Consider the following 24,769-nt stretch of genomic DNA (forward strand, 5'->3'; position numbering starts at 1 on the left):
AGGGAATTGATTGTATTTATTTGCAATCTGAACAAACTCATGTGAGCAACTAGTGTCATTAAGCTCTATTCAAAATTCTCACTGTCAATCTCATAACTTGTTTCATCTTGTCAGTGTGATGTACATACAGGCTAGAGACATACAGTAGAATGTATCGATAAAATGAATAGCTTTTACTCATGCATATTCTTTCTCATTGTCACAAGGAACTGGGAGTGATTCTAGCATGCATAAGATGAACCATAGACAATATCACCACTAACACATAACAAGCAAAACACAATCTGTATTGAAAAATTAAGGGCAAAAGTGAAGCCATCTTATTTGCAAACTACAGCATGATTTTGACAATTCCAAGCAACAATTTATTTTGAACAACAAATTTTGCCGGTGCTGTGACAGATGTTCGACCATATGCCAGCTGGTGACTATGACAACAACAGTAAAGTCTGGCAGTAATATGATATCACCTGTGAGCTCGGATTTTGAGCTGCATCTCTAGGAGGAAAACGTAATATGAAATTAGAATGCAAATAAGTTTAAAGTGATTTACCAAAACAGACTTTGTTTGATTAGTGCCAGAGTCACATGGGTCACACACACGTACATACGTCTTATTTATGCTCTGTAGACTCCAGCCATCCATTTTCTGAGCTGCTTCTCCTCACTAGGGTCGCGGGCGCGCTGGAGCCTATCCCAGCTACAATCGGGCAGGAGGCGGGGCACAGCCTGAACTGGTTGCCAGCCAATCGCAGAGCACATACAAACAAACAACCATTCGCACACACATTCACACTTACGGGCAATTTAGAGTTGTCGATTAACCTACCATGCATGTTTTGGATGTGGGAGGAAACCGGAGTGCCCGGAGTGCCCGGAGAAAACCCACGCAGGCACGGGGAGAACATGCAAACTCCATACAGGGGGGCCAGGGATTGAACCCTGGTCGTCAGAACTGTGAGGCAGATGCTCTAACCAGTCGTCCACCGTGCCACCTCCCGATATAATGGATATCGGATAAAACAGACTGTCGGGACAGAAGAATGTGTCCAAAAATAATTTCCATTTGTCACTTAAACTGCTGCTGATAAAATATGCTAGTTCCAGAATTGGCCACTGTTGTTTACTGGCGTAGTGGTGCAATGCAGGCAGAGAATGACGTATTTCTGGGTCACAGATACAACTTAACTCCATTCAATCCCAAAAGACCCGTCTCCCGTGCCTATGTGGTGGCCATGTTGAATGTCGGGCATTGACGTGCCGGCCATGTTATGATGGTTATATTTATTGTCTATTGTGCCATAGAGCGCAACGCAGAGAGAAAGAGAGCGGCAAGGCGGCAGTGTTAACTCTGAGGAATACAAAACACAAGTCTCTGGAGTCTGGAACATTATATTTTTGATATGATATGATATAACATAATTTTTTTTGTCATGCCGTCCGCCTTTGGCAATGGATTTGGAACAAGGAAGAATATTAATTCCTCACGGCTCATGAAAGCAACTCACTTATGATGAGTACTGTACGTCACCAATGCTACCATGACCAAGCACACCGGCATGGTAAGTTTGGATAAAATGTGAAACTTTCAAACGTTTTCAAGCTTTTTATTTACAATAACTTTGTACTATACTGGGCGTTTTAGGCCACGAAAAAAAACTACAAAACAATACTTTTGTACTGTACAGTAATATGGGTGCGTATGGCCTCAAAAAGAACACCCTGAACTGGTTGCCAGCCAACCGCAGGGCACATACAAACAAACAACCATTCGCACTCACATTCACACCTACGGGAAATTTAGAGTCTCCAATTCATGCATGTTTTTGGGATGTGGGAGGAAACCAGAGTACCCGGAGAAAACCCACGCAGGCACAGGGAGAACATGCAAACTCCACACAGGTGGGGCCGGGGATTGAACATGGGTCCTCAGAACTGTGAGGCTGACACTCTAACCAGTTGGCCACCGTGCCACCTGTTTGCATTCATGTACAAAGAAACAGTCGTGGGATGAAACGAAACGATATATATATATATATATATATATATATATATATATATATATATATATATAAGATATAAGTGGATTTTTCAGATATTGGTACTTGAGTATTTATTGTTCTGATAATTTTTTAAATTTTACTCAGTGCATTTGAAAACAAATATCTGTACTTTCTACGCCTTACTTTGTCAAAATAGGTTCGTTACTTTTTTCCCAACCTTTACAGATGGTGACGTAAAAAAAAAACATGTTAACAGAGAGGTAAACTGCTGTTTAATATCTTGATTATTTGAGATCTTGGGAACCTACAAGACGGGGGTAAAAAACGGAGAACGGCGACATGGAGGAACGTACACGCTTGAGCATCAATGATGACAGCAACAGATTGAGAGAAGCAAGATATTCCCCATCCATGGCCTTATTTAAGAGAATTGTTTGAAGTGGTCAGCCACAATAATGATTTGTGGCAAATGTGTATTGTCCTCTGCCAGTTATCAAAACGGGGTTTTAGTACTACTACTAATAATAATAATTTTTACTTTTCAGTCTGCTTTTTTTTTAAAACCTTTACTTAGGTACAAGAGTTGAAACATTAGTTCTACTTGGAAGTCTTTTATTTATTATTATTTTTTTTTAAACAAGTTTCTTTACTTAGTTGAGTGTGAGTAGGTACTATAAGGTTCCTTGCTGCTGGGTTTTGTTATGACGTCAATACGTATGTCCCGATCATGCGCCGCCGAGCAACACAGGAAGTTGCACAATCAGCTGATGCTTCCGGAAGTCGCAGCATCTGTTCGGACACCCGCCGACGCCACTTGAAGCCGGAGGAGGGAACAGGGTGGATAAAGGCTGACAAACACTTGAGTAAACGGGGGACGTGAGGAATTTGAATTGGAGTCCACGCGGCAGAAGAGCTAGCTAACTGAACCCTCGGTGGAAGAAAGAAAGACAGAAAGCCAGCCACTACGCGCTTTTGTGTATTCATGCCATGTCCTTGTGACCTGCATTGTTTATCTCCTGTGGACTGAATTCAGGGCATTTCTTGTATATGAGTTAACTATTCCTATTTGTACTTCACTCCCAACGCAATAAGCGCAACAAGCACAGTAGGCTAATGTTAGCAAATAGCGTAGCACAGTGTTGTTGTTGTCCTGGTTGGTGCGTTCGTAACTGGCTGATAGTGACCGATCACCTTAGCTTCTTGTCACAGCAGACTTAGTTGAGCAATAGTTCGACTGACAGCTGACCTTGTTGGTGTTAGGTTGCGTAGTTTGTTTGCAAATGTCGAGAGCAGCTAACTTGGTAGCATGTTAGTAAAATTGTAACTCGTAAGCTTCATTCTGATCTTGTGATACTTATTTTATATATTTGATTTCAACTCCTTTGTACCCTTTTAATGTAAGTTTCACATGTCCTAAATTCAAGGGGTTACTTGACGGTTTCCCGCTGAATTTGGTGGCTTGTGTGCGTTTGGAGTTATGAATTAAAGTAGCCAATTACAGTGGTAGCGTACACAGTGTTCGAGAAGAGTCAAACAAGGAGAGAAGGGTCCCATTGTGTTTTAGAGTGAGCCACCCCCTACTACTTGCCAATGCTGGATCTTGAAGTGGTGCCTGAGCGATCACTTGGAAATGAGCAATGGGAATTTGCCCTAGGTAGGTATTGATGTGATATGCTCTCTTTTTTTATTTTTTTTATTTTAATGCTTTTTGTGGTTGTTTTGTAATTCAATGTACAGTACTTAAAATGTTTCCCATACAATACCACAATGATAATGTCTTCTTGTCAGTAATTCTCTACTGGTGGGTCAGGACCCAAAGGTGGGTCACAGACAGCTTGTAAAAACAATTTGATGTAATCCTATTCTGACTTTTCCAGTACAGTACAGAGGTGTACTAAGTTCCCAAAGAGAACATAATAGGAAAGTGACAAGAAATGTTACTCCCTTGTTATCTAGTCACTACCTGTAGTTTACCCTGTAAACAAATACAATGCAGCTTTGCCTTTGAATGGCGAACATCATGGCAAGCCATATGCCTTTGGCGGTACCCCAAACTGAAACTACATTCAAAATGTAATATACTGTACGTATGTTTTCAGAGGCTATTTTTAAACCAAATCATTGTTTTTATGGTTCTGAACTTTGATAAAAATGTGTGGCAACTTTGCAACAATAGGAAAATGTGGGTGACAACATTTCTGAACCACTGGCCAGTGTTACCATGAAAGGAAATTGCAAATTCCGTTTGTTGCTGTACACTGAATGATGCTTTAAATTAGCTGCACAGGAATTGAGGATCCAACCTGCAACCTTCAAGTTACGAGATGCTTCATCCGATTTTTGTTTTGTTTTGTCTAGGCATGCCTTTGGCCCAGGCCATCTCAATTCTCCAGAAACAATGCCGCATAATCAAAAATGTCCAGGTGCTTTACAGTGAACAGGTGAGATGGCCATAGTGTTTGTGTTTCATTCATTTACAGCAAAAATGTTTGAACAAAGTAATAACAGGGTCCTCTGTTTCCAATGGTACCAAGATATAACATTTTGAAGGTCACTCAGTTACCACGATATTTAGTTTTTTATTTGATTGTTTTATATTTATGGCCCAGATGTGTTGTTTATAGAAATATGTACTGCATTTGCCGTTTTTCCTTGCCGAAATTGAGACAGCGATGATATGTTGACCAGTTGCACGTGTGCATATGCCTCAGCCCGCACTGGCTCAAACAAACACTTTTTCTGTGAAGTACTTACATGAGTTTTTAACTCATCAGCATTTTAGAGTGATTATCTTTTTGTCTGTTGAAAAAGGAATTGTAATTGTAAATGTTCGTGTCTGCCAGGTTCCAGTAGTGGCCTTCTGCATCATGAGCATGAGGACATATCCACGGCCCACCCATCTTAATGTTACTTAATGACCTTGTTTATCTCCATAACAGACACCACTCAGCCATGACCTCATACTGAACTTGACTCAGGATGGTATTAAACTGCTGTTTGATGCCACAAATCAGAGACTCAAGGTGAAATCGTTATGTATTTTTGTACTGCCACCTCCCCAAATAGTTTTTTTCTTAAATAATGCACTCAAATATTTTGGATGGACAAGAGCACTGTGGCAAATTTCTGTGGCTCAGAAAATTGATGGATAATGTATGGAATTATGTGAGGAGATAATTCATTTGCATGGGTTCACGGTCGCAACAGCCCTCTGAAGGAAGTCGTAACTACGTGGCCCGTGACAAAAATAGAATTGACACCCCTGATAAAGCAAGCTAGGGCTGCATAATATTTCGTTTAGAGCCTCACGGTGGCGAAGAACGTGTACGCAATAGTCTCATCGCAGGATCTGCTGTGATGTTGGGGTACTGTAATCTGCTGAGAATCAACTGTAATATTAAAATTGACCAGCTGAGGGACCTGTTTGGACATGCTCAAAAGATTAAAACATGGTACACCTGTTGCATTTCCTATTTTGTGCTTCAGAATGAGACGAAGCAGGTACGCAGCAGCTGTGTCTGTGCGTGAGGTGCGTACAGGGACACTGCGTGAATTGAAGTGAATGTTTTCTTTTGTAACACTATATAATTGTAAAACTGGATGACTAGCAAAATTATTGTTTGTATCAATGCTTTAGTTAAAACACTGTATGAGCACACTGTGATAATATGGAATTTATTTTGTTTTGAAATCTAAGAATAGATAAGATATTTTGTTAGTATAGTCAGCCAGAGCTGCAAGGAATATAAAGTTATCAGTGTCCAGTTTTTGTTTTAATTCCTCATTTTTAGAAAACATCATTCAAGCAACAAGTTTTTCCTCATGTTTTTGATATTGTAGGGTGAAAGTTGCAGCTAGCTACTAGTGTGGACTGAATGGTTGGCAACAATGGGGAAATTAAATGCCAGTTTGAGGGTAATATTAAAAAAAAAAAAAAAAAAGAACTATAAATGAGTTAGGTCTGGTGAACTTCAAAATTTTGAACTATGAGCTGAACTCGTTAATTTTTGGAAGGATGAACTGAACTTGAACTAGTTTGCATAAAGAATTAACTTTCCCAACACCAATCCTGTATTATTTCATATCGCAGGTTTAAAAGAAATTGCAGTGTCATTTTTTTCCTTCAATATCGTGCAGCCCTAAAGCAAGCGTTGTATTCTTGTTACATACCGACTATTGATTTGTCTATTTGTTGACAGGTGATTGAAGTGTATGACCTAAGCAAAGTGAAACTGAAATACTGGTAAGTGGAAATAAAAATGATACCCCATCGATGAAATAAAATTTTACACTCAATTATAGCTTTCTAAATGCTTACACATCCACTAAAATATTCATGTACAATGTGGATCCTATAACTACAAATAATACCTGGGATTTCAGAGGATTGGATGTAAAATAGTGCAATGTGCAGTTTGGATGCTATGCGTTTTTCATGGTAGAATGGAACTTCTGAGGTTGAAAACAATCACTTGCGGGACATCACCCTGGCTGTACTCCAGTTTATATCAAAAGAACCTTTTCCTAAAGATAACAATGGCAATAGAAATAATACGTTCCAGGGTCAAACTGTCGATGTCATAAAACTTTTATTTACTGTGTACTATAATACAAGTATAAAAATAAGCTAACCAGTGGTAATATTAAGGCATTAAACACTACTTAAATGGTGACGACATAATGTGAAGGTGATGCGCCACACACATCACTTTTTAACATTCTGTGTTTGGTAATCAGGTTATTAGCCTATGCTCCTACACCACCTGAGTGGACCTGAAGGTGTTTGTTTAACAGGAAAGGCAGTAAGGACGATGACATGGGTGAGAAGAAAGAAATTGAAGTGAAAGAGAGAGAGAAATTGACACACAGGCAACAGCTGCAGGTCATCTGATAGATAGTTTTTGTTTCCCCGCTTTTTCCATTTTAGGCAGTTGCTGAAAGGTTTTCCCTCAAAAATGTTTATTTTAGTTTGAGTTAATAGTTACCTTTACTGTCACTTGCACATATTAAATATATATACTGTATGTAAAATGTACAGTGGGTACGGAAAGTTTTCAGACCCCCTTAAATTTTTCCCTCTTATATTGCAGCCATTTGTTAAAATTATTTAAGTTCATTTTTTTCCCACAATGTACACACAGCACTCCATATTGACAGGGAAAAAAAAAGGAATTGTTGAAATTTTTGCGGATTTATTAAAAAAGAAAAACTGAGGCGGCACGGTGACGACTGGTTAGAGCGCCAGCCTCACAGTTCTGAGGACCCGGGTTCAATCCCCGGCCCCGCCTGTGTGGAGTTTGCATGTTCTCCCCGTGCCTGCGTGGGTTTTCTCCGGGCACTCCGGTTTCCTCCCACATCCCAAAAACATGCATTAATTGGAGACTCTAAATTACCCGTAGGTGTGACTGTGAGTGCGAATGGTTGTTTGTTTCTATGTGCCCTGCGATTGGCTGGCAACCAATTCAGGGTGTACCCTGCCTCCTGCCCGATGACAGCTGGGATAGGCTCCAGCACGCCCGCGACCCTAGTGAGGAGAAGCGGCTCAGAAAATGGATGGATGGAAGAAAAACTGAAATATCACACAGCCATCAGTATTCAGACCCTTTGCTCAGTATTTAGTAGAAGCACCCTTTTGAGCTAATACAGCTATGAGTCTTTTTTGGGAATGAGGCAACAAGTTTTTCACACCTGGATTTGGGGATCCTCTACCATTCCTCCTTGCAGATCCTCTCACAGAGTTGTTCTGAAGCCACTCCTTTGTTATTTTAGCTGTGTGCTGAGGGTCATTGTCTTGTTGGAAGGTGAACCTTCGGCCCCGTCTGAGGTTCTGAGCACTCTGGAGAAGGTTTTTGTCCAGGATATCCCTGTACCTGGCCGCATTCATCTTTCTTAAAATTGCAACAAGTCGTCCTCTCCCTGCAGCTGAAGAACAACCCCACAGCATGATGCTGCCACCACCATGCTTCACTGTTGGGACTGTATTGGGCAGGTGGTGAGCAGTGTGTGGTTTTCTCCACACATGCCACTTAGAATTAAGGCCAACAATTTCTATCTTGGTCTCATCAGACCAGAGAATCTTATTTCTCACCATCTTGGAGTCCTTCAGGTATTTTTTAGCCAGCTCCATACGGGCTTTCATATGTCTTGCACTGAGGAGAGGCTTCCGTCGAGCTACTCTGCCATAAAGCCCCGACTGGTGGAAGGCTGCAGTGATGGTTGACTTTCTAGAACCTTCTCCCATCTCCCGACTGCATCTCTGGAGCTCAGCCACAGTGATCTTTGGGTTCTTCTTTACCTCTCTCACCAAGCATTTTCTCCCCCAATTGCTCAGTTTGGGCGGACGGCCAGCTCTAGGAAGGGTTGTGGTCGTCCCAAACGTCTTCCATTTAAGGATTATGAAGGCCACTGTGCTCTCCGGAAACCTTAAGTTCAGCAGAAATTTTTTTGTAACCTTGGCCAGATCTGTGCCTTTCCACAATTCTGTCTCTGAGCTCTTCAAGCAGTTCCTTTGACCTCATGATTCTCATTTGCTCTGACATGCACTGTGAGCTTTCAGGTCTTATATAGACAGGTGTGTGGCTTTCCTAATCAAGTCCAATCAATATAATCAAACACAGCTGGACTCCAATGAGGGTGTAGAACCATCTTAAGGATGATCAGAAGAAATGGACAGCACCCGAGTTGAATATATGAGTGTCACAGCAAAGGGTCTGAATACTTATGGCTGTGTGATATTTTGTTTTTTCTTTTTTAATAAATCAGCAAAATTTTCAACAATTCTGTTTTTTTTCTGTCAATATGGGGTGCTGTGTGTACATTCATGGGGGAAAAATGAACTTAAAATGATTTTAACAAATGGCTGCAATATAACAAAATGAAAAATTTAAGGGGGTCTGAAAACTTTCCGTACCCACTGTATACAAGCACATACTGTATACAGTCATGCAGCTCAGGAGCTGTATTTCTTTTGTGTGCCTTAGTATGTTGTATTTTTATTTTACTTAATATGTACAATACTTTTGTCTGGTAGAATGACAGTTTGATTTGATTTTGATTTGAAAATGATCAGTTAGGCAGGTTAGTAGCAGTAGTTAGTTTAAGAAAAAAAAGAAAACTTCAGAAAACTTTTACATTAAAGTAGAAGTAGTAAAGTTTGGGATATTTTTCTTTAACCTGTCTCATAAAAGTCAAAGACCCATTACAAAGGACAGCATGGGCGTTCTTGGGAAGTAAAACTGCATCACACTCATCATCCGACTCATATTGTTGTTTGGCAGTGTTTGTTCCATAGCAGATTTTAAAACAAACACCTTCCAGCCATCACACCAAGTCCTCACAGACTGTAGTCCTACTGTTGTTACTGCCCCAACAACTCTTTTAACATTATTTGTATGGACTATTCATTGTTCATTTTATGTTGCAGTGGAGATGACATTCATTCTTAGCCATAAAACCCAGCAGCTGCAATTGTTCGACCATTAATGGAGTCGGCTCATCTTTAATGTGTTCTTAAAACACTTTGCATATATCCAGTGAAATTAATATGTTGCATTAGCTTCTTAAGTAATATTGTATAGCAGATCGTTGTTAACAAGTCTCACTGTCTCTACACTCTTAATGTCTTTCCAGTGGCGTCCATTTCAATTCTCAAGCCATTGCCCCCACTATAGAACAAATAGACCAGTCGTTTGGAGCGACCCACCCTGGAGGTAGACTTTTATTTAAATCATATGCAAAGGGAAAAAATCAAGGATATAGAAATATAGTAATCCAGTTTTTTGTTTCTGTGTTCTTTTCTGGGATGAATCTGCTTTTCCTTTCCCCATTTGTGTCCAGTTTACAATGCAGCTGAGCAGTTCTTCCATCTCAACTTTCGAGGCCTGTCGTTCTCTTTCCAACTTGACTCTTGGAACGAGGCTCCAAAATATGAGGTTAGAATGCTCAGTCGGTGTGGCAGCCACTTAAAAAGTACCTAATGTCTTTTCAATTTTCAATAAGAAGTGCAACTTTTGAACACTATCATGTGGTGATGATATGCCATATGTCATAATCTCCACAATGGTCAGCAATTGGTATGACAAGTACTTCAAACACACATTGGAACAATAGACTTTGCATGGATTAAGTATAACGCAATTTGAACTAGTAAAAGCAACATTTGCCATAAAATTATACAGTACAATAAAAATGAGACTGTGTAGTAGTATAATTTTAATCCCACATGAAAGGTATTTTTGTGTTCAGCAATTTTGCTAAAGGTTTCTGCGCCAACACATCTGTATGTTAGCAACTGTTTCTAAATCATTTGCGGACATAACATCAGTTTCCAAATAACAATAATACAATAATAATTCCAAGCAGATTTATGAAGAGGGAGTGACATTGTTTAGTTCCTCTCATCTTTGTTCTCCACCCTTTGCCTAAGTTTCTGATTAAACGTGTCCCTCAAAATTTCGAAAGGCATGCCCAGTTTAGCATTTTTTTTTTTTTTTTAATCAGTTTATTTAAAAAGGGACAATGCAATTTCATAAAACACATGAAATACACATGGTTAAAAAAGCCAGAATTAGCCAGAAGGCTAGTTTTCATCTGTAGTCCCCTGGCCATGATGTAAAAAAGCAGTAAAATACATCTACAAGACAATATAATACAGGATACATAATCAAAAACTTACTATACTATTAAGAGAGAATAAAACCACAAATCATTTGATCATAGCAAAAAAAAAAAAAAAAAACATCATAACATACTTGTTAGATCAGCTCTGAGCCTCAGAGGAAGCACTCCGGACTCAGAAAAAAAATGGGCGGATCTTTCTGGATTAAGCATTCCTGCCTGGTAAAGATTCAAGTTGCATTAAAATGCAATGTCGCCAATCACGTCAAACAATGAGGAGTGTCGGTGTTTAGGTCAGTTAAACATCTATCTGGTCATTGTCGCAAACGTATGCGTGATTTTTTTGTAGACATGAATGGGTTGGTACAGTACTATATATTCAAGATAGCTAGCTCTTTATGCATTTCCATACACACTATTTCTGCTAGTTGTTTTTGCCTTGACAGCCTAACTTTGCCATGGTTTTGGCCTCTCTGCAGATTCCGCATGGGGCCATGGTCAAGAGGATGCACATCTATACTGGCAACAACCTGCAAGAAACAAAGTACATCACATACACCCAATTAAGTTATTCAGAAACTTGATTTGAATGTGTTAAAACATTCAAATTGATTACGCACTTTTGCTTGTACTCAGAGCTCCAGCGATGCCATTGGCCTGTTTCTTTGGTAACATCTTTGCAGAGTGCGTGGATGTCCTGAGAGAGGGTACAGGACCAGTGGGGCTTAAGTTCCGCCTACTAACTGCGGGTAACATCTGTCTCTCCCTATTTCAAATTTCTCTGAGAAGTTCATAAAAAGGTCAATAATGGATTCACTGTGTTTAAATTTTTTATTTTTTTCAACCGTTCAGATGTTTAATGTTATGTTAATGTTATTGGTAGCTATTTGGGCAGTACGATATTGGAAAAATATTACATTGCGATTTTATTTATTTATTTTTCTCTCCAACCTGCGATATATATTGTGATGTGAAATTATACAGGATCAATGTTGGGAAAGTTCATTTTCCACTCAAACTAGTTCTTACTTCAGTTCATTACAAAAATGAACTAGTTCAGTTCATAGCTCATAATTCAAATTTTTTAACTAAGTTCACGGGTCCAAAAACAAACTAGTTCATAGTTCTTTTTTTTATTTTATATATATATATATATATATATATATATATATATATATATATATATTGGGAAGGGCTAGTACCCTCAAAATACAGTCATTTACTTCCATTTTTCCATTTTCTGAGCCGCTTATCCCCCCCAAGCGTCGCGGGAGTGCTGGAGCCTATCCCAGCTATCATCGGGCATTTCCTACCAATCTCAAAAACATGAGGAAAAACTTCACTTGAATGGTGTTTTTTTTTTTATTTTTTCTTTAATTTTTTTTTTTTTAAATAAGCAATTTAAACAAAAACAGGGCTTTTGTCCTTAAATGTGCAAATAAAAACGTGCAACACCGTATGTCGGGAAAGATAGTGAAAGGACATTGATAACTTTGCCTTCGTCGCACCTCTGTCTGACTATATTAATAAAATAATTGATCTATTCTTATATTAGGCAACACGGTGGACGACTGGTTAGAGCGTCAGCCTCACAGTTCTGAGGACCTGGGTTCAATCCCCGGCCCCGCCTGTTTTGAGTTTGCATGTTCTCCCCGTGCCTGCGTGGGTTTTCTCCGGGCACTCCGGTTTCCTTCCACATCCCAAAAACATGCATTGATTGGAGACTCTAAATTGCCCATAGGTGTGAATGTGAGTGTGAATGGTTGTTTGCTTGTACGTGCCCTGTGATTGGCTGGCAACCAGTTCAGGGTGTACCCCGCCTCCTGCCTGATGATAGCTGGGATAGGCTCTAGCACACCCGCGACCCTAGTGAGGAGAAGCGGCTCAGAAAATGGATGGATGGATATTCTTATATTACAAAATAAATTCCATATCACAGTGTGATTGTACAGTGTTTTAACTACCATGCTAGTAATCTATTTTAACAATTATGTACTGTATTACAAAAGAACACATTCACTCCCATTTACGCAGTGTCCCTGAATGCACCTCGTGCACTCACGCAGCTGCAGCGTGCCTACCTAGTTTCATTCTGAAGCACGAAATAGGAAAATGCAGCAAGTGTACAATCTTAATCTTTTGAGCAGGTCCAAACAGGTCCCTCTGCTGGTCACTTATAATATTACAGTTGATTCACTGCATATTACAGTACACCAGTGCTTCTCAAATATTGGGGCGTTGCGTTGCGATGCCACGGGAGGCGTGTGAGACCCTGAAGAACATGATTTGCCGTACTAGAAGTGTAAGTGTAATTGCACATTCACTGCAGTAGATGGCAGTCTAAATGGCTTTCTCTTGTACTTTCGTCAATATTTATAAGGATTAGATTAGATTATCCTTTATATACAATTTTATATAGAGGTGTACACACGGGGGCTGCGGGTGGGGACGGGGCGCACATTTTTTTCTTCTTACTAGGGGGGTCGTAACAGAAAACAATTGAGAAGCACTGCAGTATACCAACGTCACAGCACACACTGCGATGAATACTGCGCACCCGTACATTACGATGACTACGCTCAACAAAATATCGTGCAGCTCTAGTAGCTATACAAGAAAGATTATATAGCAAATTATACTATATTTATTTACATTATCTAGCGGTTCCCTTCCATCAATTTTTATTTTTATTTTACTTTTATAATTTTTGATGTCCTTCGCCCTGTGACCCTCGCGGCCAGCGACTGTAGGCTGTGAACGGCCACGGCGACCAGTGGGACGCCCGTCCTCCGTTACTATTATTGTGAAGCACAATTCACCAGATGTTGGATTGTTGGCCCACTAATAGGCAACGTGATCTGAAAGGGGATATGGTTGAAAATGAAAAGAGAGGGGGATGTTTTGAGGATATGCTCGTCATCCGCTCTTATTCGTTTGAAATGAATCCCTTGCGATGACCGTCCCTGGCAACGATGAATGCAATCTTTGCTATTTCATCCACTGTTGCGTCATAAATTATGAATATAGTTAAGTATTGCTGTAAAAGACAACATCTGTATACTTTATAGACTGTATTTGTATGGCTGAGACTAAAAAATGCTGTGTTGCCGTTCAGCTGAGTTGAGTGTGCATGTACCAAACACGAAGTGGGCAGGTACTTGAATATTATTGAGAAAACTACCAAGGGTTTGCGGGGTCGAAACGGTATAATCTGTAGAAGGTATACATTTGGACGAAGGTACAGATTTAGCGGAGCAGCGCGGAAGTAGGGAGGTAAAAAAAAAATAAGTATGTGAGTTTGCACTGGTGTACTCGTTAATCATCGCCTAACAAGCAACACAATATTTATCAAAATATTGTTATTATTAAAGGAGGACAAGAAGTAATTAAAATAAGAAAGACGCACCCTCACCTAGTTTTCGAGCCGACTTATCACAGTATGCAAGTTTGTTGCCAGCTAATGCCAAGCAAAGATAAGCAGCAAAGCTTTTTTGCATACATGTATCCCCCACTCTTGTCCTGCCTGCAGGATCCAGACTGATGTCGTGTAAGGTTTTATTCTAAAATATTTGTACACACATAACAATCAATTCCTCATTAATTAAATCTAAATTCAACTTGGTTTTGTATTATATATAATATGACATAATATATTTACATATGGAGTCTTGTCAAGACTGTTTTTGTCATTGCTATTTGTGCTCAATATGAACAATATTAAAGACTCAGAATTAATTGTTATATACACAGTAAAAACACAATGAAAGTCTTACTTTGCTAGTCTGTCTCCACTTAGACAAATATATTAATATAAAAGAGATAAATAAGAACAATATGATATATAATGTAATGCAAAACAAAATCCGTGATATAGAAAGTGTCGAAAGTAAACACAGTCGTCATCAGTAGGTTCCACTGCGATTCAAAGCTTTTGAAAAACTTCAGGTTTGTTTGGTATGCGGTAAAAGCTCTTCCAATAAATCCTAAAGCTGTTTGAACAGCTACAATTATTAAATTAATGAAAACAACAACCCATTTATAAATGCTTCCATGATAATTTTTACACTGAAGCTTATACTGCGATCTATACCATTACGGTGAAGGGATTCAATTTATACAGTGATATGAATTTTAGGTCATATAGCCCAGCCCTAAGACTACCTCACAATGTCGGTAATTTCAAATCCACCCGTTTTGCAAGCCTTATGCTGTTTATTGCCTTTTACATTAAATCAACAAACTGCATGGATGTCAAACTTAAACCATGTCACAGACTCATTTTGACTGTGTGTTATCCAAAGAACAATTGAAAAAAAATTTATTCTGATGGAAGGAGACCTTTAACACAGACAGATGTGCACACAGCAACTGAAAACTATTCACTTGTACAGTATTTTGTTAGTCACTTGTAATTTTGTTTGAAATGAGTGTGCAGGTTGTGGTCCTGGTGTGATGGGTGATGCGAAAGTGAGGTCCTTAGAAAGATGCATCTACTTTGGTGACTCCTGTCAGGAGGTGCTTGGCGCTCTGGGCTCACCACTTAAAATATTCTACAAGTCTGAGGACAAGGTATCAAAACTCCTCTTCTCTCCTCCTAATTATGTGTTTCTTCAGGTTGAAAGAAAACATTTAATTTCTGGGAGGATGCTCTGCATGTTTGAGTCAAGCTTGTCTACATGTGTTCTGGTTTATTTCAGATGAAGATCCACTCTCCATCACCTCACAAGCAAGTTCCTTCCAAATGTAACGACTACTTCTTCAACTACTTCACCCTTGGAGTGGTACGTAAGGACTTATCTGTGTTTTAAGAAGTATGCACTGCTTTTTTTTTTTTTAATACAGAATTGTATGAATAAGATTGATTGTATATTTTGCTGTTGGCTTTTTTTTTTAAGTTAAGTACAATACACTTGATGTTCTCTTTTTATTGCTCGTTCTGAATTGTTCATTAAGGGATGAGATTGTCTTCCAGCTTATTCATGCTAATCATAACACAAACGCAGAGTAAACCAAGTAAACCTTTTTCTTCTGTTATTGTTACCTCTGTGGACTGATCACCAGTTGATCACAGAACCACAGCACACACCAGCATGAAATTCAGCTATTGTATGTGAAATCTTTTTACTACCAAGACACGCAAAACATTTTGCCATCGTTGTATTTTCAAAACACACAATATAAAGTGAACAAAGTTTTTGTAATGACAGCCTGCATTATGAGTATCTTTGAAAGAGTCATCCGTTGTCTGTCTTCCCACATTTATCCACAATTTGAATTTAGCCGTGTTTCCTTTTTATGCAGGATATCCTTTTTGACTCGACAACTCATCTGGTTAAGAAGTTTGTCCTCCATACCAACTACCCAGGACATTATAACTTCAATATGTAAATATCTTGTCACCTTTTCAAAAATTCTGTTGTGTTTGACCTTTGGAATTTGTTTAGATATGAGGTGCAACAGTATTTTTTTGTGTATAATAATCTCCGTCATTCTGTTCTCTCCTTTTGCGCTGTAGATATCATCGGTGTGACTTTAAGATTTCACTTGTCATAAAAAAAGGTTAGTCACTGGATGCTTCATCATATTTTTTGTTTTACTTACCTTTTTAACAAATATGTATTTCTTTTCTGTCTCAGGAAGAGTTGACTCTCAGACAGATGACTGCATATTGACCACTTACAGCAAGGTCAGTCATTTACTGGACTTGTAAACTATTCTCAGGGATCACTTTAGTTTGACAGGAGGTGCTGTAAATTGTGCTCAACTACAACCCAATTCCAATGAAGTTGGGACGTTGTTTTAAACATAAATAAAAACAGAATACAATGATTTGCAAATCATGTTCAACCTATATTTAATTGAATACACTACAATAACAAGATATTTAATGTTCAAACTGATAAACTTTGTTTTTAGCAAATAATCATTAACTTAGAATTTTATAGCTGCAACATGTTCCAAAAAAGTTGGGACAGGAGCTTCCCTGAATTGCTCAGTCATTCACAAGCAAAGATGGGGCGAGGTTCACCTCTTTGTGTAGAAAATAGTTCAACAGTTTAAGGACAATGTTCCTCAATGTACAATTGCAAGGAATTGAGGGATTTCATCATCTACGGTCCATAATATCATCAAAAGGTTCAGAGAATCTGGAGAAATCAATGCATGTAAGCGGCAAGGCCGAAAACCAACATTGAATGCCCGTCACCTTCGATCCCTCAGGTGGCACTGCATCAAAAACCGACATCAATGTGTAAAACATATCACCACATGGGCTCAGGAACACTTCAGGAAACCAATGCCAGTAAATACAGTTCGGGGCTACATCTGTAAGTGCAACTTGAAACTCTACTATGCAAAGCAAAAGCCATTTACACCCAGAAACGCCGCCGGCTTCTCTGGGCCCGAGCTCATCTAAGATAGACTGATGCAAAGTGGAAAAGTGTTTTGTGGTCTGACGAGTCCACATTTCAAATTGTTTTTGGAAATTGTGGACGTCGTGTCCTCCGGGCCAAAGAGGAAAAGAACCATCCGGACTGTTATGGACGCAAAGTTCAAAAGCCAGCATCTGTGATGGTATGGGGCTGTGTTAGTGCCAATGGCATGGGTAACTTACACATATGTGAAGGCACCATTAATGCTGAAAGGTACATACAGGTTTTGGAGAAACATATGCTGCCATCCAAGCAACGTCTTTTTCATGGACGCCCCTGCTTATTTCAGCAAGACAATGCCAAACCAAATTCTGCACGTGTTACAACAGCGTGGCTTCGTAGTAAAAGAGTGCGGGCACTAGACTGGCCTGCCTGCAGTCCAGACCTGTCTCCCATTGAAAATGTGTGGCACATTATGAAGCGTAAAATACGACGACGGAGACAACGGACTGTCTAACAGATGAAGCTGTACATCAAGCAAGAATGGGAAAGAATTACACCCACAAAGCTTCAACAATTATTGTCCTCAGTTCCCAAACGTTTATTGAATGTTGTTAAACGAAAAGGTGATGTAACACAGTGGTAAACATCACCCTGTCCCAGCTTTTTTGGAATGTGTTGCAGCCATAAAATTCTAAGTTAATGATTATTTGCTAAAAACAATAAAGTTTATCAGTTTGAACATGAAATATCGTGTCTTTGTAGTGTATTAAATTAAATATAGGTTGAAGATGATTTGCAAATCATTGTATTCTGTTTTTATTTATGTTTAACACAACATCCCTACTTCATTGGAATTGGGGTTGTCCCTCAGTTTTATTTGTGGTTTTACTATGTATCCATCCTCTATCAATACAGATTTTTTTTTTTTACTTGTTCTTTGTTCTGTTGATTTCGGATATATAAAATAAGAATTCATTACAAAGGAAGTACGATTATGGTTGAAATTTATATAATATTCCAGACGGTTCCCAAACAGCTATTCAAGATTCTTTCCTGGTTTGATTGATTTAATTTTTTTTTCTCTCTATAACATCATAGCTTTGTTGTTTCCTCTTTCTACTAGTGTTTGGTCTTGTAAATGTAACACTAGGTAATCAGTGTTGTCTGTTTTTCATGGCCAGTGGGATCAGATTCAGGAACTGCTGGGCCACTCAATGGAAAAACCCGTTGTGCTTCATAGGTAATGAAAACCATGCTTTGACTATGTTACTTGACTTTTGTTTGTGCCTCACACACATCTAAAGATGATTTTTCAATACAATAATAAATGCAAATATTTACTTCAGTTGCATCGTTATTGTAGCGTCACCATAACAACCAAAAATATGCTCAACAGGTCCTCATCTGCCAATAACACCAACCCCTTTGGCTCTACTTTTTGCTTTGGACTGCAGAGGATGATCTTTGAGGTCAGAATGCGTTGTATGTACTTTGAGTATGCGTGAATGTATTCTGCTTGGCCAAATAAGACAGTTTGGATTAAAATAGCAAACATGAAATCTGACGAAATCCCAGAGCATTTATTTTGATTACTGAGTTTTACTTTAGTTTATATCGGCCAACCGGAGCTGTGGCCGTAAGGTGGTCGGTCAGTGCCTGTTGCAGCAGCAATCCCCGAACCCATTGGTGCACACCAGCGGTGAGGGATGCCTTCAAGCTGAAGAAGCCTTTTTGGCCTGTGAGACTCCGTAGGCAGCTGATGGGTACTGACAGGCCGATCGAAATACAGCTTTAATCAGAATCAGAATCATCTTTATTTGCCAAGTATGTCCAAAAAAACACACAAGGAATTTGTCTCCGGTAGTTGGAGCCGCTCTAGTACGACAACAGACAGTCAATTGACAGAGAACACTTTTGAGACATAAAGACATTGAGAAAAACAGTCACTGAGCAATAAAGGGTTGCTAGTTATCTGGTAATGCCGGTACAATTTATTTATTTATTTATTTTTTGACAATTGTGCAAAAAGATGCAGAGCCCTCTAGCACTGAGAGCAGTTTGAATCACTAATCTCGCAATAGTCTGGTGCAATGACCATTGTGCAAAGGGTGCCGAGACTTCAAGGAGTGTATGCAGTTTAAAGTGACGAGTAGTGCAATAATCTGGGACAATGTTGATTGTGCAAATGTTGCAGATACTCCTCAATCAGTATGCAAATGGGACAGATGCTACTCTGGCATGAGTGGCCAGTATTGGTCAACAACAGATATGCAAATAGTGCAGCGTGGCGAGACTATTACAGTGAGTGCACGAGTAGTATATAATTGGCCCGACAGAAATGTGACAACAAACTCAGACAAAAGAAATTGGCAGGCAGGAAGTACATCCTCTGCTGGGCCTTTTTGAGGACTGAGTTGATGTTGATCGCCCACTTCAGGTCCTGAGAGACTGTAATTCCCAGTAACTTGAAGGTCTTGACGGTTGACATAAGGCAGCTGGACAATGGTCGCTCAGGAAAAAACTGGGCGTGGAAGAAATCCGGTGAAGCCATGGAGAACGACTTCCGGACGGATTTGAAGAAATGCTGGTCCAACAACCAGCGTCTCAGGGGAAGCAGTGCACCATCATGTATGTGTGTAGTGGGGATGGGGCGCTCCTGCCCTCAACTCTAGACGTTGTGAGTTGGTGGGCCAAATACTTCAAAGCTCTCCTCAATTCCACCGACACGCCTTCCTATGAGGAGCAGAGTCTGGAGACTCTGAGGAGGGCTCTCCTATCTCCGGTTTGAGGTCACCGAAGTGATTAAAAAGCTCCTTGGTGGCGGGGCCCCACGGATGGATGGAATCCGCCTGGAGTGCCTAAAGGCTCTGCAATTTGTGGGGCTCTCCTGGTTGACACGCCTCTACAACATCGCGTGGACATCGGGGACAGTGCCTCTGCAGACTGAGTAGGGGGACCAGAGGGTATGGCATTGGGTCATGAAACCGATTAGCCAATGTGGTTAGTATACAAATCTCCGAGCCACACTTGTGTGTAGTTAGCCACATCATCACGTGTGTTTATGTGGCCTAAATCTTAGCCACACTTAGCCAGTCCTCGTCACTGGGAACTAAGCCGATAAGCTTTAACGATGTGGGCCCAATTACAACTACCTATTCATCAGTCAGGAGTAAGGCTGAATAATTCAGGAAAAAGTCTTAATTGCACGTTTTTATTTGTTACTTTCAAACAAATATGACGATTTTTTTTTTTTCGGGAGGAAGTTTGTTTTCAGGCGGCACGGTGGACGACTGGTTAGAGCGTGAGCCTCACAGTTCTGAGGACCCGGGTTCAATCCCCAGCCCCGCCTGTGTGGAGTTTGGATGTTCTCCCCGTGCCTTCGTGGGTTTTCTCCGGGCACTGCGGTTTCCTCCCACATCCCAAAAACATGCATCAATTGGAGACTCTAAATTGCGAATGGTTGTTTGTTTGTATGTGCCCTGCAATTGGCTGGCAACCAGTTCAGGGTGTACCCCGCCTCCTGCCCGGTGATAGCTGGGATAGGCTTCAGCACGCCCGCGACCCTAGTGAGGAGAAGCGGCTCAGAAAATGGATGGATGGAAGTTTGTTTTCAGCATTTTCCACAAAACACAAGAAATAAATGAACATTGGATATAGCCAACAAATAACTCTTTTGTAGGCCAGGCCTAAATGCTATGATCAGAATAAGAATCATCTTTATTTGCCAACTATGTCCAAAACACACAAGGAATTTGTCTCCGGTAGTTGGAGCCGTTCCAGTACGACAACAGAACACTTTGGAGACATAAAGACATTGACAAAAAAAAAACAGTCACTGAGCAGTAAAGGGTTGCTAGTTATCTGGTAATGCCGGTACATTTTTTTTTTTTTGACAATTGTGCAAAAAAATGCAGTCCTCTAGCACTTAGAGCAGTTCGAATGACTAATATTGCAATAGTCCGGTGCAATGACCATTGTGCAAAGGGCGCTGAGACTTCAAGGAGTGTATGCGGTTTAAAGTGACGAGTAGTGCGATAATCTGGGACAATGTTGGTTGTGCAAATGTTGCAGATACTCCTCAATCAGTGTGCAAATGGAGCAGATGCTACTCTAGCATGAGTGGCCAGTATATGCAAATAGTGCAGCATGGCGAGACAACTACAGTGAGTGCACGAGTAATACATAATTGGCCCCACGAAGTCAAAAAATTGCCAGCATGTTGTAATGGAATTGTAGGTCAGGTGTTTAAGAAGTTGATCGCAAGACGGAAGAAGCTGTTGGAATGTCTACTAGTTCTAGTTTGCATTGATCGGTAGCGCCTACCTGAGGGAGAGCTGGTGACCGGGGTGCGGAGGGTCCGAGAGGATTTTGGACACCCTTGTCTTAGTTCTGGCAGCGTGCAAGTCCTCAATGGTGGGTAGGGGGGTACCGACAATCCTTTCAGCAGTTTTGATTGTCCGTTGCAGTCGGAGTTTGTCCTTTTTTGTAGCAGCACCAAACCAGACTGTGATGGAAGAACACAGGACTGATTCGATGACCGCTGTGTAGAACTGTCTCAGCAGCTCCCGTGGCAGGCCGTGCTTTCTCGGAAGCCGCAGGAAGTACATCCTCTGCTGGGCCTTTTTGAGGACGGAGTTGATGTTGGTCGCCCACTTCAGGTCCTGAGAGATTGTAATTCCCAGGAACTTGAATGTCTCGACGGTTGACACAAGGCAGCTGGACAACGTGAGGGGCAGCTGTGGCGAAGGATGCCTCCTGAAGTCCACGATCATCTCTACAGTCTTGAGCGTGTTCAGCTCCAGGTTGTGTCGGCCGCACCACAGCTCCAGCCGCTCTGCTTCCTGTCGATATGCAGACTCGTCACCGTCCTTGATGAGGCCGATGACAGTGGTGACATCTACAAACTTCAGGAGTTTGACAGTCGGGTTCGCTGAGGTGCAGTCGTTCGTGTAGAGAGAGAAGAGCAGCGGAGAGAGGACACAACCTTGGGGCGCCCCAGTGCTGATGCTGCGTGTGGATGAGGTGGCCTCCCCCAGCCTGACCTGCTGTGTCCTGCCTGTCAGAAAGCTGTAAATCCACTGGCAGATGGCCGGTGAGACGCTAAGCTGGAGAAGCTTGGATGAAAGGAGTTCAGGGATGATGGTGTTGAACGCTGAGCTGAAGTCCACGAACAGGATCCTCGCGTAGGTCCCTGCACTGTCGAGGTGTTTTAGGATGAAGTGCAGTCCCATGTTGACTGCATCATCCGCAGACCTGTTCGCTTGGTAGGCAAACTGCAGGGGGTCCAGCAGGGGACCTGTGACACTCTTGAGGTGGTCCAGCACGAGACGTTCAAAGGACTTCATGACCACAGATGTCAAAGCGACAGGCCTGTAGTCATTCAGACCCGAGATTGCAGGTTTCTTGGGGACTGGAATGATGGTGGAGCGTTTGAAACAGGATGGAACTTCGCACAGTTCCAGAGATCTATTGAAGATCTGAGTGAAGACTGGAGCGAGCTGGTCCGCGCAGACTTTGAAGCAGGATGGGGACACATGGTCGGGGCCTGCCGCTTTGTTAATCTTTTGTTGTTTGAAGATGCGTCTCACATCCTGTTCATGGATGGTTAATGCAGAAGTCAGAGGTGTGATTGTGGTCGGGGGTGCGGCCAAATGGGTGTGTGGTGTGAAAGTGTCCTTTTCAAATCTGCAGTAGAAGGTATTCAAGCCGTTGGCTAGTGTGCTATTGTTCTCAGCTTGGGGGGATCGTCGCTTGTAATTAGTCAGCGATTGGAATGCATGCCAGACTGCTTTAGAGTCGTTTGCGCTAAACTGTTTTTCCAACTTTGCTGCATAGTTCCTCTTTGCAATGTTAATTTCTTTAGTCAGCTGGTTTCTAGCTCGATTATACAGGGCCCTGTCCCCGCTTTGATATGCGTCCTCCTTAGCTTGGCGAAGCTGCTTAAGTTTAGCAGTGAACCACGGCTTGTTGTTGTTGAATGTGCGAAATGATTTTGTTGGTACACACATCTTCACAGAAACTGATATAGGATGTAACAGTGTCCGTATATTCATCTAGGCTGCCAGCTGATTTTTCAAAGACACTCCAATCTGTGCAGTCTAAACAGCTTTGAAGTTCCATCTTGGCTTCATTGGTCCACTTTTTCACTGTTTTCACTGTAGGCTTCGCGCATTTAAGTTCTTTCCTGTACGTCGGTATTAAGTGAATTAAGCAGTGATCAGACGAGCCCAGGGCTGCACGAGGTATAGCACGGTATGCGTTTTTTACCGTAGTGTAGCAGTGGTCTAAAGTATTATTTTTCCTGGTAGGACAGTCGATGTGCTGCTTGTATTTAAGGAGTTCGTGGTTGAGTTTAGCTTTGTTAAAGTCCCAGAGAATAATGAGGGGTGAGTCCGGGTGTTTTTTTTCAATTTCGTTGACTTGTTCGGCGAGTGTTAGCAGTTCGTGTTAGCTTGAGGCGGTATGTAGACTCCAGCCAGTATGAATGATGCGAACTCACGTGGCGAGTAGAATGGTTTTCAGTTTAAAAATAGCGACTCCAAATGCGGGCTGCAGTGAGTGCTGAGCTCTGTGACGTCCGTACACCATATCCCGCCGCCCTTTGTTTTCCCCGATGATTCCATGTCGCGGTCCGCTCGATGAATGTGGAAGCCGGGAAGCATGACGGCGCCATCGGGTACAGCGTCGCAAAGCCAGGTCTCCGTGAAGCACATGGCCGCGGAACGTCCAAAGTCTTTACTGGTCTTTAACAGAAGATGAAGCCCGTCCATTTTGTTGGGTAGGGAGCGTACATTCGCGAGGTGGATCGACGGGAACGCCAATCTGTGTCCTCTCCTGCGGAGTTTCACCTGAATGCCGGCTCGTTTCCCTCTGTGGTGCCGCTTCTGTCTCCATGCGCCGAAAACCACGGACGCCGCTCCGGTGAGTAACTCGGGGAAAAGTTGGTGACAGAAAGTCCGGAGTAGCCTCCTTGATGGTTAGCAGGTCTCCCCTTGTGTAAGTGAGTCGTGTAAGGTCTCCAAAGACGGACGGAAAACACAAAAACAAAAACAATACTAGAGCGTGCGTTACCGAGGCGACCACACTGGTAGGCGCCATCTTGAATTGATATGAAGACCAAATCTGGATTTTGCTATTGAATTGTAAAAATAAAAACCTTCCCTCACGGTAGAATACTTACGTATTGATTTAACTTCATGCCTTGTAAAAATGTAATACTGTGTAATGATGCTCTTGTCAGTAGCAGTAGCACTGCTGTCAGTGTCAGCCGAGTATAGAGATAAAGTGGAGAGCGACACGAGTGACACTTTTCATCATCCAGATGTGAGTATAAAAGCGGTTGAAATGGTAAACTATTTAAAGGTTGATTAATGTTCTTATCAATTACAGTAAACGTGTTAAATTGATTCACTCATTATTTGATACTCCCCAAGATGGATCTTAAGGAATTTATCAAGAATTTTCTCAAAACCTTTTCGTTGAAGATAAACAATATTCTAAATCTTTGATGGTAAATACCATCAAATACTCTTGTCAGGAAGGGCTTTTATGTTTTGATGAAGGCGATTTTGATTCGCCACCATAGCGAATGTGGGCAGTATTCACTTCACCTCATCCTGTTTAAATTATCCATTGGCAAGGTGGCGAACAGGTCACGGGAACCCTGCAACTATAGGAGGATCGCAGTCCTCAGCCTCCCTGGTAAGGTCTATTCAAGGGTCCCGGATTTGAGGGTCCGTCACATGGTCCTTTGTCGGAATAGGATGGAGTGCCCTC

General features: G+C 41.2%; 1 protein-coding gene across 7 annotated transcripts in view; it reads left to right on the forward strand.

The window, feature by feature from the left end:
- Positions 1-2,758: 2,758 nt before the first annotated feature.
- phaf1 (phagosome assembly factor 1) overlaps positions 2,759-24,769 on the forward strand; it is a 30,740-nt gene continuing 8,729 nt past the window's right edge. Inside the window, exons 1-16 of one of the 7 annotated variants that reach the window (XM_061761489.1) lie at positions 2,760-3,657; positions 4,362-4,444; positions 4,943-5,026; positions 6,203-6,246; positions 9,633-9,712; positions 9,840-9,934; positions 11,099-11,163; positions 11,256-11,368; positions 15,055-15,188; positions 15,317-15,400; positions 15,921-16,003; positions 16,135-16,178; positions 16,256-16,305; positions 18,175-18,233; positions 18,390-18,462; positions 23,776-23,914. In XM_061761489.1, the coding sequence (XP_061617473.1) occupies positions 3,594-3,657; positions 4,362-4,444; positions 4,943-5,026; positions 6,203-6,246; positions 9,633-9,712; positions 9,840-9,934; positions 11,099-11,163; positions 11,256-11,368; positions 15,055-15,188; positions 15,317-15,400; positions 15,921-16,003; positions 16,135-16,178; positions 16,256-16,305; positions 18,175-18,233; positions 18,390-18,462; positions 23,776-23,914 (1,294 nt within the window). In that variant the 5' untranslated portion in view covers positions 2,760-3,593. The other 6 variants (XM_061761492.1, XM_061761491.1, XM_061761494.1 and 3 more) reach the window with 6 other exon arrangements.

Source organism: Phyllopteryx taeniolatus, chromosome 22 (assembly GCF_024500385.1).
Source record: "Phyllopteryx taeniolatus isolate TA_2022b chromosome 22, UOR_Ptae_1.2, whole genome shotgun sequence".
Lineage (NCBI taxonomy): Eukaryota > Metazoa > Chordata > Actinopteri > Syngnathiformes > Syngnathidae > Phyllopteryx > Phyllopteryx taeniolatus.